Genomic DNA, 15,613 nt, shown 5'->3' on the forward strand with positions numbered 1-15,613 from the left:
GGGAAGCGAGAACGCTACCACACGACCACGAGATGCGGGCCTGAGATCATTTGCAATGAATATCATATTACAGTGTTGTGAAAATTTAAAATGTCATCTATGGCACCATTTGTCAAAGCTGATTAGTGGTATCCCGATCTTCAGTAATGCCCTATAACTATTATTTGGAAGTCTTCCTCTTTATAGTGTTTTCCTGTATACAATGTTCAGAATTTGTGGTCCCTTGAAAAACGTTATATAGAGGTTTCACTGTACATTTCCCTAACAATACCTCCACTTTGTTGGGAAATTATTTTATTCTGTACATCCCTCAGAAAGATGGTCCTAATGTGAACAGTCATAGCTACACATTTCGTTCTTGTGGGCATGTGTATGCCTGTACCCATTCATGATTCTGAACATGAATACATAAAACTCTCTCTCTCTCTCTCTCTCTCTCTCTCTCTCTCTCTCTCTCTCTCTCTCTCCCCCTTGTGGGAACCAGATGAACAAAGAAATAAAATACAGTTACTTTGTGTTATTGTTTGCTATTCATAGCACACGTCAAGGTACAGTTCTGGAACTTACAAATTTCACATCAAATAAATGTTTTCAGACACATCCATATTCATACCATGTGGAGTTCTCTGCATTTCCTTTGCCTTTGCTGCCTGCTCTTTTGCTGTCATCGGGCTTGTATGGTGTTGAACTACTGTGACTTGGGCTAGGAAATTCCCTTGTATTTCCAACTTTTGTTATATCTTCAGGAGCTCCAATCACAGTAGAAATTCTGTTGTAGACTAACACCGACCTGCAAGGAATCAAATATAATATTTTATGAAGAAAAATAATATTACGAATCTCACTCAGTTGATAAAACATGTATTCCAATCAAACAGTACCTAATTACCGGAGTCTATTTACATTTTCAAGCAAAGAATATTCCAGTGAATCAGCAATAATTACACTTTCTCCTTGGTGTCTTGTGCTCCTAGTTCCAATCTGTGTTTGGTGATTGCCAACTGCATGAAGTACAGTAACATTACCTCATAAAGTTACCCCTGTGTTGTAGTCCCAAATGTGCAGTTTCCATGTAATGTTAGATCCAAAACCAATTCAATGTGCTCATTCAGGTGCAACAAGGATGATTTTCTAATTTCCAAACACAAATTATTTGTACATGTACACGTACTGCACTTGAGTAAAAAACTGGACATGTCCAGGGTGCCATTTTTAAAGGTGTGTCTTGATGGGCCATATTTTACAGCAATACAGGGTGGCAAAGCATTGCCATCAATATTGCTGCAATAGATGGCAGTTTTGTGGAATTGCTGGGAAATATTGCTGACACTGCAGACTGTTACAGGTACATTGCAGGTTGTTACAGGTAGACCCTGACATACTGCCAAGGGATTGCCAATGTTGTTCACCAAGTGTGAAGGATATTTCATATTGCAGGGCAGTATCTGTCTCTATCCCTCCTGTAAATATTTCCCTATTGTTCTCCTCTTTGTTTCCTCCTTCTCTCACTGAAAACGCTGCAGTCATATGTCTGAGTGAAAACAATACCATTTTGCTTTTGTTCACATGTCTGCATGTGTACATATAGCCACATATTCTAGTTGTTTGTTGTGTACAGCAATGGAGAAGTGGACAAACAAGACTACTATGAATTTTATAAATGTTATTAACCTATGACCAGAGCTATGGGACATTGAAATTACTGTAGCCTATACAAGGATCTCAATTTGAAAAAAGGCAACTGGCACACTGTTACTGATATCTCGAAATCACGCTTGATAAAGCATACAAAGAATTCCAAAGTCTTCAATCTTATGCCAGATGAAAAGCAAAAACATCGCACAGGAACAGTAGACATGCAGGTGGCTCTTCATCCATATGGTCTGCATTTGATGTCATGAGCTTCACACTATCTCGAGATGTACGTGAAGTAGGAACTGATAGTGCAAACAGTGGTTTGTGCTTGTAAACAAAAAGTATTGTATTCTTATTCCCAACTCCCCTTAATGAAATCTTTCAGTCCTTTTACCAAAGTAATGCGTACTTCCAGTACCATGAGGCTTATTGATGAATAGTGAAATTTAAAGAGCTACGGTACATTAAACTTCTGAGCAAATTGCCAGTAGCAATAAACTGAAGGGCGATGGCCAGTTGTGTTGTAACAGTATACACTTTCCAGTTGTGTTTTAACAGTATACACTCTCCTGTATTTGTACTGATTTTAGCAATTCTTGGACAAATTTCTTGTATGAAAAATTCAAAATTAAGTTTCAATATTCTCGTTCACTGGTTAAATTTTTAGAAGCATTCCGCTTACTTAAAAAAGAATGTATTCATGACACATGACTTCTCTTGTTCTTTCTAACTTGAATTCTGGTGTGATGTAAAAGTAGGAGAGCCGCACTGGCACTAGCTTGCATTCACCCATTTTGTGGCATTAGTGTGGCTCCTTGTAAAAACTTCTGGCCTGGAAATGTGTTGCCACAAACATTGGTGGGCAATAGTGGCCAGTCATGCTGTAGTACACGTGGTGGCAATTCACGTGGCCACAATGTTGCCAGACAACAATGTCAGTTTATACTGTCAGTAATATACAATTCTTATTGCTCATGTAAACGTACCTTAAGTTGTGCATTGCTTCCTGAAACTGAGAGAGAGAACAGTCAGGGGAATAACAGACCACATCCTGGGGTGTGTCCATCTGTTAACAGATTTGTGTGTTTCTAAAAAACAAGTCATCATTTGGTAATATAATGAGCCATATATAACGAGTGTTGAATGTGGTTGACTGTGATTTGGAGTCCACTTTTACAATAATTCTGGAGATAATAAAAGTAGGTGAAACCACAACACTGCATTACATGTTGGTAAATTCCATTTTTTGAAATATCTAAAAATGTGTTTAAACTGTGCTAGTGAATTGCCAGCAATAAGTGTTTCCCAGGCAGCATTTCTCGGATATATCACAGAAATTGGTACTTTCATGAATGATTATGAGAGTTCTGTTTAAAATCCATGCATCATTCGTGTAAAAATAATGGCACTGCTATGACTTTCCTCTTTTGTCACAGATGATTGAGATAATACTAAGCCAGTAGAAAACACCAATAGGCAGAAAATGGAAAATATGCCGTCACATGGGGTGAATAGGAACAGTTTTCAACATCAAAAGAAAAAAAATAGGTAATTTTTAAAAGAAATATGAAAATTAAAATTGTATGGGATTATAAGTCTTGTGGCTAATCCTTAAACTTATAATTGGATTTTGGACCTAGCTCATGCTCTTCAACATAAAAAAAAATAAAAACTTGGTGTTTCTATTCACCCTGCAGCAAGGGATGAATAGAAACAGCAGCATTAACCTATTATTATTTTTCTATTTATTGGTATTTAGGGCAAATAGGGACACTTCAACACTAGTTTTGGATTCAGGAGAATAAGAAACAAAATTAACCTGGTTCAAAAAAGTTCTATACAACATAAAAAATAAAAAATGTTATACCTCTAATTATTTTATTGCAACTTTAAATTGATGAACTCGATTTGTTTGTTAATGTATCAAGTCACTGACATCATGTTTAAAAATGATGTCTTTGAAACTACAAGCCAAGCCCCCAAAAGTAGCAAAGACCTTTTGAAAAACATCTTGACTAAACAGTTAAAACAAATGTGTTTAATTGGCCTTTTTCCCATCCAAAAAAACATCCACATAACCTTTGCCTTCTAAATAACAAATTTTAAATATATACAATCTAAATGATTGCTTGCTTTTTCCATATACTTTAATCACAGCATTATCTCCTAGGCTGAGAACATTTCCATCAAATTCTTGGCATTTTTTCTGAAGAAATATTGATGATTAATGTTTCTATTCACCCCACAAATTTCGAAACACACCCTACATTTTCAATTAGCCAAAAGACAAGCCAAACTAAAGAATACTTCATAGATGATCTTTCGGTTAATGGAACGGGATTCCAAAATTGCTTACCATGCATTTAAATCAAAGCAATACAGTTTAGATTCGTAATTACAAATGAAGTTCGAAGTAAGCAAATTTAGCACAGCATCCAATATTTGCAATACAATGAACAAAACACAACTGACAGTGTCATCAACTTTGAAATTTATAATTTCCTTGTTAGATTGGATCACTAACAATCTAAACAAACAAATCATTGAATGATGTTCCCATTTGTCTCCCGATATGACAGCATCGAATGTTTTTGGAAATTCCATTGCTATTCACCCCATTTTATGGAATATAGTTGTTCAAGAACTCGAGAAAGGCTTATACACTTAAATGTGGCTGATACGTCAGAAAAAATTGACTTTATGGGATGTCCAGTCATAAGTACAGGAATGACTTTACTATTAAGTTGGATTTTTATTATACATAGGCAGCAAAGATTATTTTGGGCTGTGGGAAAGTAGAAAATTATTTCACTGGCTGCTCTTTTCAGAGGAAGGAAGTGGCAACTCGTACGAGAATCAGACAGAAGACCTACTCAAACATTTTAGATAGAAAACAACAACTTGTATGTTCATAATACATTCAAAAGATGTGGCTATTATGGTTTGCAAGTCTTTCTTTTTGCCTATGTTACAAATCAGTAGAAATTGGCTCAACAGGATTCTCAACTTCTGTTGGTGAAGCAGCAAAATGGCATTGAAGTGGGTATCTCAACTATATATCAAATGAGAAGTGGGTATCTCAACTATATATCAAATGACAAACCAGACAGAATTTCATTTTCCACACACTTGAGTCATTAAAATGGAAACCAGCATATGACTGACTACAAAAGATATTAATCTCCCAAATTAAACAATGGAGTTTTGCAGGCAAGAAGAGAACTGCAGCCCATTAAGGAATGGGTCTTCAGGCAATTTTTAATTGAGATTTTAATCTGCCTTTTCATACTCCAAAAAGCCATCTGCCGAACATGTGATTAAATTGAACCTGATTGCAAATTAAGGACAAAGGAAAAGACTGAAAACTGCCAATGAACTGTGTCTGCAGAAGGCAGAGCAAGAAAAAGAGAGCCTCAGAACTGAAACTTCACAGGAAACACTTATTTTCAGTTTCTACTTGGAGAAAACAGTCCAGACAATTCAGCAAAAGTGGAATAATACTGCAGTTTATATGTGTATAATCTTGGAATGGACATCTGTGGTGGACAACACAGTAATTGTAGAATAGCTGTGGTAAAATGTTACCTTGTTAGCAAAAGGGCAAAGAGTTTCGAGCAGTGATACATGACAAGAAGTCAAATATTTCTACCAAATAACACTTATTTCACAGTTATTAAAAAAAACACACTACAATCATGAATTTTGTGGCTTGAACATTTGGTAGACAAACACAGAAGAGGGAATTGCACCTTTAATGATGAGGACTCACTTGTAGAAGAGAAATCTGTAAAATTACTTTCTTTTCCTATATGTATGGATGTGTGACTGCTGTGTACAGACGCAGGAGGAGCTGGCCACTGTTCGCGAACAGCTGAACGTGTTGATGGCCGCAGTTAGCCGTCTTCAGGCTGCTGCCTCGGAGTGTAGCGACAGTGGGGAGTCTGGTGCGTCGCATGGTACACCCCAGGTGTTACATGCTTCACCCACTGTCCCTGCTGTCGAGACATCTTCGCGGGTACCGGGCGCAGTTGGGCCACCCTCCCCCCAAGGGGAGTGGCGGGTTCAGCGGCGTTCACGGCGCACAAGGCGGAGGGTCAATGTGGAGGCTGGCCGTGTGGCATCGCCCGCTCTGCCTGTGAGTGGACATGTGGCCGCTCCTTCAGCAAGGTCCGAGCAGGCACACGGGGGGAGGGGTTTATTAGTTATTGGGAGCTCCAACGTTAGGCGGGTGATGGAGCCCCTTAGGGAAATAGCAGAAATGTCGGGGAAGAAGGCCATTGTTCACTCTCTCTGCTTGCTGGGGGGTCTCATCCGAGATGTGGAGGAGGCCCTGCCGGCGGCGATAGAGAGCACTGGGTGCACCCAACTGCAAATTGTTGCTCATGTTGGCACCAATGACTCCTGCCGTCTGGGTTTAGAGGTCATCCTCAGTTCGTACTGGCGGTTGGCGGAATTGGTGAAGGCGGAAAGCCTCACTCATGGGGTGGAATCAGAGCTAACTATTTGTAGTATCGTTCCCAGAACCGATCGCGGTCCTCTGGTTTGGAGCCGAGTGGAAGGCTTAAACCAGAGGCTCAGACGATTCTGCGGAGATCTGGGGTGCAAATTTCTCGACCTCCGCTATCGGTGGGAGAAATGTAGGGTCCCCCTGAATAGGTCAGGCGTGCACTACACGCCGGAAGTGGCTACAAGGGTAGCGGAGTACGTGTGGAGTGCACATGTGGGTGTTTTAGGTTAGAGAATTCCCTCCCTAGGCCCGACAAGACGCCTACTGAGACGCAGCAAGGTAGGAGTAGGCAAAATGCAACAGGGAATAACAATATTAACGTGCTAATAGTAAACTGCAGGAGCGTCTATAGAAAGGTCCTAGAACTGCTCTCATTAATAAACGGTCACAACGCCCATATAGTACTAGGGACAGAAAGTTGGCTGAAACCAGACGTAAACAGTAATGAAATCCTAAACTCAGATTGGAATGTATACCGCAGAGACAGGCTGGACAGTGAAGGGGGAGGCATGTTTATAGCGATAAGAAGTGCAATAGTATCGAAGGAAATTGACGGAGATCAGAAATGTGAAATAATTTGGGTGAAGGTCACGGTTAAAGCAGGTCCAGACATGGTAATTGGATGTCTCTATAGGCCCCCTGGCTCAGCAGCTGTTGTGGCTCAGCACCTGAAGGATAATTTTGATAATATTTCGAGTAGATTTCCCCAACATGTTATAGTTCTGGATGGAGATTTTAATTTGCCAGATATAGACTGGGAGACTCAAACGTTCATAACGGGTGGCAGGGACAAAGAAACCAGTGAAATTTTTTTAAGTGCTTTATCTGAAACCTACCTTGAGCAGTTAAACAGAGAACCGACTCGTGGCAATAACATATTAGACCTTCTGGTGACAAACAGACCCGAACTATTTGAAACAGTTAACGCAGAACAGGGAATCTGCGATCATAAAGCGGTTACTGCATCGATGATTTCAGCCGTAAATAGAAATATTAAAAAAGGTAGCAAGATTTTTCTGTTTAGCAAAAGTGACAAAAGGCAGATTACAGAGTACCTGACGGCTCAACACAAAAGTTTTGTCTCAAGTACAGATAGTGTTAAGGATCAGTGGACAAAGTTCAAAATCATCGTACAATACGCATTAGATGAGTATGTGCCAAGCAAGATCGTAAGTGATGGAAAAGAGCCACCGTGGTACAACAACCGTGTTAGGAAACTGCTGCGGAAGCAAAGGGCACTTCACAGCAAACATAAACATAGCCAAAGCCTTGCAGACAAACAAAAATTACACGAAGCAAAATGTAGTGTGAGGAGGGCTATGCGAGAGGCGTTCAATGAATTCGAAAATAAAGTTCTATGTACTGACTTGGCAGAAAATCCTAAGAAATTTTGATCTTATGTCAAAGCGGTAGGTGGCTCAAAACAAAATGTCCAGACACTCTGTGACCAAAATGGTACTGAAACAGAGGATGACAGACTAAAGGCCGAAATACTAAATGTATTTTTCCTAAGCTGTTTCACAGAGGAAGACTGCACTGTAGTTCCTTCTCTAGATTGTCGCACAGATGACAAAATGGTAGATATCGAAATAGACGACAGAGGGATAGAGAAACAATTAAAATCACTCAAAAGAGGAAAGGCTGCTGGGCCTGATGGGATACCAGTTCGATTTTACACAGAGTACGCGAAGGAACTTGCCCCTCTTCTTGCAGCGGTGTACCATAAGTCTCTAGAGGAGCGTAGCGTTCCAAAGGATTGGAAAAGGGCACAGGTCATCCCCGTTTTCAAGAAGGGACGTCAAACAGATGTGCAGAACTACAGACCTATATCTCTAACGTCGACCAGTTGTAGACTTTTGGAACACGTATTATGTTCGAGTATAATGACTTTTCTGGAGACTAGAAATCTGCTCTGTAGGAATCAGCATGGGTTTCGAAAAAGACGGTCGTGTGAAACCCAGCTCGTGCTATTCGTCCACGAGACTCAGAGAGCCATAGACACGGGTTCACAGGTAGATGCCGTGTTTCTTGACTTCCGCAAGGCGTTCGATACAGTTCCCCCCAGTCGTTTAATGAACAAAGTAAGAGCATATGGACTATCAGACCAATTGTGTGACTGGATTGAAGAGTTCCTAGATAACAGAACGCAGCATGTCATTCCCAATGGACAGAAGTCTTCCGAAGTAAGAGTGATTTCAGGTGTGCCGCAGGGGAGTGTCATAGGACTGTTGCTATTCACAATATACATAAATGACCTTGTGGATGACATCAGAAGTTCACTGAGGCTTTTTGCAGCTGATGCTGTGGTGTATCGAGAGGTTGTAACAATGGAAAATTGTACTGAAATGCAGGAGGATCTGCAGCGAATAGACGCATGGTGCAGGGAGTGGCAATTGAGTCTCAATGTAGACAAGTGTAATGTGCTGTGAATACATAGAAAGATAGTTCCCTTATCATTTAACTACAAAATAGCAGGTCAGCAACTGGAAGCAGTTAATTCCATAAATTATCTGGGAGTACGCATTAGGAGTGATTTAAAATGGAATGATCATATAAAGTTGATCGTCGGTAAAGCGGATGCCAGACTGAGATTCATTGGAAGAATCCTAAGGAAATGCAATCCGAAAACAAAGGAAGTAGGTTACAGTACGCCTGTTCGCCCACTGCTTGAATACTGCTCAACAGTGTGGGATCCGTACCAGATACGATTGATAGAAGAGATAGAGAAGATCCAACAGAGAGCAGCGCGCTTTGTTACAGGATCATTTAATAATCGCGAGAGCGTTACGGAGATGATAGATAAACTCCAGTGGAAGACTCTGCAGGAGAGATGCTCAGTAGCTCGGTACGGGCTTTTGTTAAAGTTTCGAGAACATACCTTCACCGAAGAGTCAAGCAGTATATTGCTCCCTCCTACGTATATCTCGTGAAGAGACCATGAGGATAAAATCAGAGAGATTAGAGCCCACACGGAAGCATACCGACAATCCTTCTTTCCATGAACAATACGAGACTGGAATAGAAGGGAGAACCTATTGAGGTACTCAGGGTACTCTCCGCCACACTATACACTATACTTGCGGAGTATGGATGTAGATGTAGATGTAGATGTATGCAAACAACTGGACAGGTATTTTCTTATCTGATGAAATCGTAAAAATTTTCTCTCTGTCTTCTTTCCTCTGCATACATAAATTGAAGTCCCTGGTCACTTCTATTTGTATGTATGGGCTGGTCACAGGAACTACAATAGGGATTTGATTCAGTTTTGACAGATAGATGGATTGACTAACAAGGAAGGTTTGTTCACATAATTCATACATATTTCATTAAAATTGGAAGAAATGCGATGAATTCAAGTCCACTGTTCCTATTAAAACAATGGCATTGCCATCTACCAGTACAGCTGCCAACAACTCCAGCCAGCAGACAAGCTTGAGCAGAATCCTTGTCATGCCTGGGGGTCTAGCACATGCCTGAATGGCGAAGGAAAGGTCATGGAATTTAATCCCAGCTAGACCAAGGATTTTTCACAGTCTTTTATCCTGAAATTCACCTCTCAATGATGTGGACATTGAAGCGAAACATGGTTCGGATTCCACATTAAACTATAGGTCACATTTTCCCAGAGCAAGATCAAAGTTGGGTTTGGTAGTCTAGCAGTAAAGTGCGAGATTGGTAACAAAAAACTGCAGGATCAAATCCCAGTCAGACCACAGATTTTAATCTCTGTTTTTTAACCTAGCAATCACCTCTTCATGATGTGGAGATTTGCCACGAACAAAACATGTTTCGGATTAAACATTAACACAGGTCACCTTTTCCCAGTTGGATGACTAACTAGATGAAGGTTTGTGTGTATAATTTATAAATATTTGGTGCTAATTGGCTGAATTGTGATGAATTATAGTTCCCTGCCATACATTTTCTGTCTGTCCTTCAAAAAGCAACTTCTAAATTATTATGGCAGGTCAAGTAACTTTTACTGAATGCTGCGCTACACTAAGTCACACACATATATGACACTATTATTCAAGATAGTCAAGTCACTAGTCAGAACATCCTAGCAACCATTCAATTCCTTGATGGCACAGCCATTCAAGAACTGATGTATGGATGTCCTTATCACTGAAAAATCTCTTTCTCCCCAGAAGTTCTCTCAGTCTTCTGGAAACATGGAAATTGCATGGTGCAAGATCTGCACTGTTGGCAGATTACCATCACCTACAATTGAGTAGCTTTAGTGAAATTGTTGACACCATTTTACTATGGCTGCACACAACATTACATTTGGTCCATACAACACCATAATTTTATAGTGAATCTGTGTACAATTTACACATTTCACCCACAAGGACAGTACTGTTCCTCTTACTTCAATTTTGGAATACATTTCCAGTTGCTGCACCATTTCACTCCCACACTATGATTCACTTGTTACCCGTACCACAGCAGAACTGGGTTTGCAGAATACCCGGAACATGTACTCTTGGTGCACAGTAGTCTTAGCATGGGACAACACGTGTAACTTACTTTCTGAAGTCCCTATGCAGCACAGAATTTTAAAATCTGATAAGCACAAATAAATGCAACAGTGATGCATAGTAAATAATAGTAAACATTGTATGCTAAAGAAGAAAATCATTACCTGGGATCCTGCTGTGGAGTGGATGGACACACATTGTCTGATGTCATGCTGTTGTTGAAAGTCACTCCCTCATCTGGTGCCTGATCCTGGTACACACATTGTTTTTCACTATCACACAGTATTTAAAACACTACATTTATGATTATAATATTAAAACATGTAGATGATTTAGCAAATATTTACTGTCACCATTAGTACCTCTAAAAAATTGTTACAATGAGGAAAGGATAAAAGTGTTTGCTGACTGTTTCCCGCATGTTTAATGTTACAGCTTGTAGCATGATATCCTGAACTGATTGTCATCCTCTACTCTACAGAGGACTCCAGGATCTCTTCACAGGTCAGGTGTGCGCAAAATATCAGAAGCAAGTACTTAAGCAGCATATGTATAATACTTGCAGAGTAATTAGTCTGTTTTACAACAATGATCAGTGTCATTTTGTAGACCACCTCATAAAGAAACTGTTGCTTCACATTTCATGCAGCAGGAAAAAAATGATGCCCCTCAAAGTTGGATAAAAACCAAAGACAATATTCATTTTGCACATGAAAACAGTTGAATCCTATATTGTACGGTCCCACAGATTGTCACATGTGTCAATGGCAATTTCACTATAGGTACAGAACTCGGACTGAACTCAGAAGTAACAGTGCTCAGTAGAAATTTATCAGAAAAGCATATCAGATACCCAGTGAGGTATTATTTCATTTTCAAAAAATTCAACAATATTTCCAATATCAATACAAATTTGGAATATAAAACATTTTACTGACAACAGTGGATTGAGACATATACTTCGTGTTTCTATCAGCTATATGCTTTTACAGTCAAAACAGAAGATCTTTTCTGTGACTATCTTAAGAATATAACATGCATATTTCCCGATCACACAATGAAAACGTTGAAAGATTTCAAGTTTCTAGCGATTTACTAAGAGAGTTATGCTTCAGCATCAGAGATAAGGATAATCCAAAATCAATCAAAAAGATTTATTGTACAGATATTTTGAAGAAATACTTCAGCCAAACATTCGGGACACAAACACTTTCATAACCAGAAAGAATAAGCATAATGAGTGTCAACAAGGGGATTAGCAATCAGAGTTCAGGTGCTGTCTATTGAGACTACCAAAGCTGGAAAACTTATAATGAAAGAAAGTAAATTCTTTTCCCAGCTAAAAAATCTGAACACATCCAGTGAAATTACCTATGTATTTAATTGCATGCATTCAGCTGCAATGGAAATTCTGAAGGGTCCCAGATGTGAAATATTGTAAATATTCAATGTGGCTTGGTAATACCATAAAAAACTGCTTACTACAAGGAGGATGGTGTATTTTAAATGAAAAGACTGCAGAAATTCAGAAATTAAATGAAACTGAAATCGTTGTGAGACAAGTTGAGCAAAAAGTCTTTCGCAATTTTAGGGCCAAGTTATACACATACTTATAGCAATCAAACAGTTGCAAGAAGTTTTCATCATGTGTGAAAAAAATCAGCAGACTTGGATCATCTTTTTAAGTCTTTGATAACCAAATGTGTATCAAAACAGAAGATAGTAAAATGAAGGCTGTTAGAACACTTCCACTGATGAAGACCATACTACTACACTTTCCTTATTGCACAAATGCAAATAGAACAGGAAATTAAGTAAGATAGTTAAGTAAATGCACTGTACCTTTACTGCCTACAAAGCAGAGCTTCAAGCCACTGTTTATTGTAGATCACTCAGCTATGTACAGGGCTATTACAAATGATTGAAGCGATTTCATAAATTCACTGTAGCTCCATTCATTGACATATGGTCATGACACACTACAGATACGTAGAAAAACTCATAAAGTTTTGGTCGGCTGAAGCCACCCCAGGTTTCTGCTGCCAGAGCGCTCAAGAGCGCAGTGAGACAAAATGGCGACAGGAGCCGAGAAAGCGTATGTCGTGCTTGAAATGCACTCACATCAGTCAGTCATAACAGTGCAACGACACTTCAGGATGAAGTTCAACAAAGATCCACCAACTGCTAACTCCATTCGGCGATGGTATGCGCAGTTTGAAGCTTCTCGATGCCTCTGTAAGGGGAAATCAACGGGTCAGCCTGCAGTGAGCGAAGAAACGGTTGACCGCGTGCGGGCAAGTTTCACGCGTAGCCCGCGGAAGTCGACGAATAAAGCAAGGAGGGAGCTAAATGTACCACAGCCGACGGTTTGGAAAATCTTGCGGAAAAGGCTAAAGCAGAAGCCATACCGTTTACAATTGCTACAAGCCCTGACACCCAATGACAAAGTCAAACGCTTTGAATTTTCGGCGCGGTTGCAACAGCTCATGGAAGAGGATGCGTTCAGTGCGAAACTTGTTTTCAGTGATGAAGCAACATTTTTTCTTAATGGTGAAGTGAACAGACACAGTGTGCGAATCTGGGCGGTAGAGAATCCTCACGCATTCATGCAGAAAATTCACAATTCACCAAAAGTTAATGTGTTTTGTGCAAACTCATGGTTTAAAGTTTACGGCCCCTTTTTCTTCTGCGAAAAAAACGTTACAGGACACGTCTATCTGGACATGCTGGAAAATTGGCTCATGCCACAACTGGAGACCGACAGCACCGACTTCACCTTTCAACTGGATGGTGCTCCACTGCACTTCCATCATGATGTTCGGCATTTCTTAAACAGGAGATTGGAAAACCGATGGATCGGTCGTGGTGGAGATCATGATCAGCAATTCATGTCATGGCCTCCACGCTCTCCCGACTTAACCCCATGCGATTTCTTTCTGTGGGGTTATGTGAAAGATTCAGTGTTTAAACCTCCTCTACCAAGAAACGTGCCAGAACTGCGAGCTCGCATCAACGATGCTTTCGAACTCATTGATGGGGACATGCTGCGCCGAGTGTGGGAGGAACTTGATTATCGGCTTGATGTCTGCCGAATCACTAAAGGGGCACATATCGAACATTTGTGAATGCCTAAAAAAACTTTTTGAGTTTTGTATGTGTGTGCAAAGCATTGTGAAAATATCTCAAATAATAAAGTTACTGTAGAGCTGTGAAATCGCTTCAATCATTTGTAATAACCCTGTATATTGTGTAACTTTAAAACGGCAAAATAACTCCCAATGAATATGACAGCTTCTTGAGATCAGTCAGTTTCCTTGTTACAGATACAGGTGAACAGATCTGTGTCATGAGTCTTTACTTCAGAAGGCTTCGGACATGGTTCCACAATGTCATTTAACTAATAAAGTATGAATATACGATAAGTGACATCAAAAGAAAAATGGTACAGGGTCTATTATTGCCATGATTGACTACTGTAAAATTCTACAAGGTCTCATTAACAACAGCTCCAGTTACCATGATCTCTTTCTAAATTCCTCTTAACCCTTCCCATGGAGAAGTATCCTCATTAAGTGACAACAGAGGTCTGATTAGTACATATCTTGTTTGCTCCATTGATTCCTCACAAATCATAGTATACAATTCCCACATCAACACCACCCATGAGACATTTCATCCCTACATTAAAAATTATTTTTCCTGTCCTCTCACATCATAAATACTTATCTCAAGTTGTTCTGTGTTGCAAATACTCAACTATGGAATAACTTGCCCCTAAACATCGGAGAAGTTTTGCTTAAATCTTGTTTCAAAAATGCCCTAATGGTTTCTTTCTTGTTGAATGCTGTCAGGTTTGCCTTTACTTGGTCGATATACATCATTATCTATAGTCTCAAATTTGTTCCCCAATGCCTCAGGGAAGTTTTAACTCTTCTCTTCTTATCCAATTTTTTCCCTCTTCATGGAAAGCTTTTCTTATTACAATTGTTATATTATAAATCAGTTAAGTATTCACATGCACTGTCATTCTTTAATTGCTACACAAAAATATTTATGTGTGCACTGAAAAATGCAAGGTACCTGATATGATGTCAGAGAGGGAGAGATCCGGCAACCTTGCTGGCCAAGGTAGTGTTTGGCAAGCATGAAGACAAGAAGTGGAAACTTTCGTCACGTGCGGGCAGGCATTGTCTTGTTGAAATGTAAGGCCAAGATGGCTTGTCATGGAGGGCAACAAAATGGGGCATACACTATCATTGAGTTACTACTGGGCTGTAAGAGTGCCGCAGATGACAACCAAAGGGGTCCTGCTATGAAAAGAAATGGCAGTGCAGACCATTTCTCCTGGTTGTCAGGCCGTATGGCAGGCAACAGTCAGTTTGGCATCGCACCACTATCCAGTACGGCTCCAGACACATCTTCGGCTTGGAACCTCATTGACTGGAGTAGAATTGTCTTCAGTGATGAGTCTCACTTCAAATTTCGTATGGGCAGGGCCCTCCAACCAGTTTGGGATTTTGATCATCTAATATGCTAACAGGGCAGAATTTGGCACAATATTCTTAAGGAGGACATCTTACAATGCTATCCGAAGCTGAATACCTGCTTGTATAAGGGGCAGAGGTGGATGAACATGTTATTGACTTGTTCAATTTGCGAATCTCTTTCTCTTGAATACATGATCCAATCTTTCTGAAATTGTCATAATTTGTTTGTCTGTACACGTACATCACTTCTACTGATTTCTATCCCATTCAGATAATTCCTTTATGGTGCATATTTTTTCCCCACTTAGAGTGTATTTCATGTGATGTAGAATCTATATGAAGGACCAACAAAAGTTAACTTAAAGCTGGGCAGGCCCTACAGAAACATGGAAACTATTGTTGTTAACAACACATGAAAATGCTGCACTAACACATGGCATCAGTAACAAATCAAGCAGTCAGTGATGACATTCAAACATGAGTATATATACCACTGTATT

The 15,613-nt window shown here is 39.8% G+C and overlaps 1 protein-coding gene across 2 annotated transcripts in view; it reads right to left on the minus strand.

Annotated features, from left to right (window-relative positions):
• Window positions 1-507: 507 nt before the first annotated feature.
• The window catches only part of LOC126248998 (protein Daple), a 206,665-nt gene continuing 191,559 nt past the window's right edge, over window positions 508-15,613 (minus strand). For both annotated transcript variants that reach the window (XM_049950577.1, XM_049950576.1), the window contains 2 exons: window positions 10,791-10,876; window positions 508-790 (listed from right to left, as the gene is read on the minus strand). In XM_049950577.1, the coding sequence (XP_049806534.1) occupies window positions 592-790; window positions 10,791-10,876 (285 nt within the window). In that variant the 3' untranslated portion in view covers window positions 508-591. The remainder of the gene's footprint in view (window positions 791-10,790; window positions 10,877-15,613) is intronic.

The sequence above is a fragment of the Schistocerca nitens genome, chromosome 3, assembly GCF_023898315.1.
Source record: "Schistocerca nitens isolate TAMUIC-IGC-003100 chromosome 3, iqSchNite1.1, whole genome shotgun sequence".
Taxonomy (NCBI): domain Eukaryota; kingdom Metazoa; phylum Arthropoda; class Insecta; order Orthoptera; family Acrididae; genus Schistocerca; species Schistocerca nitens.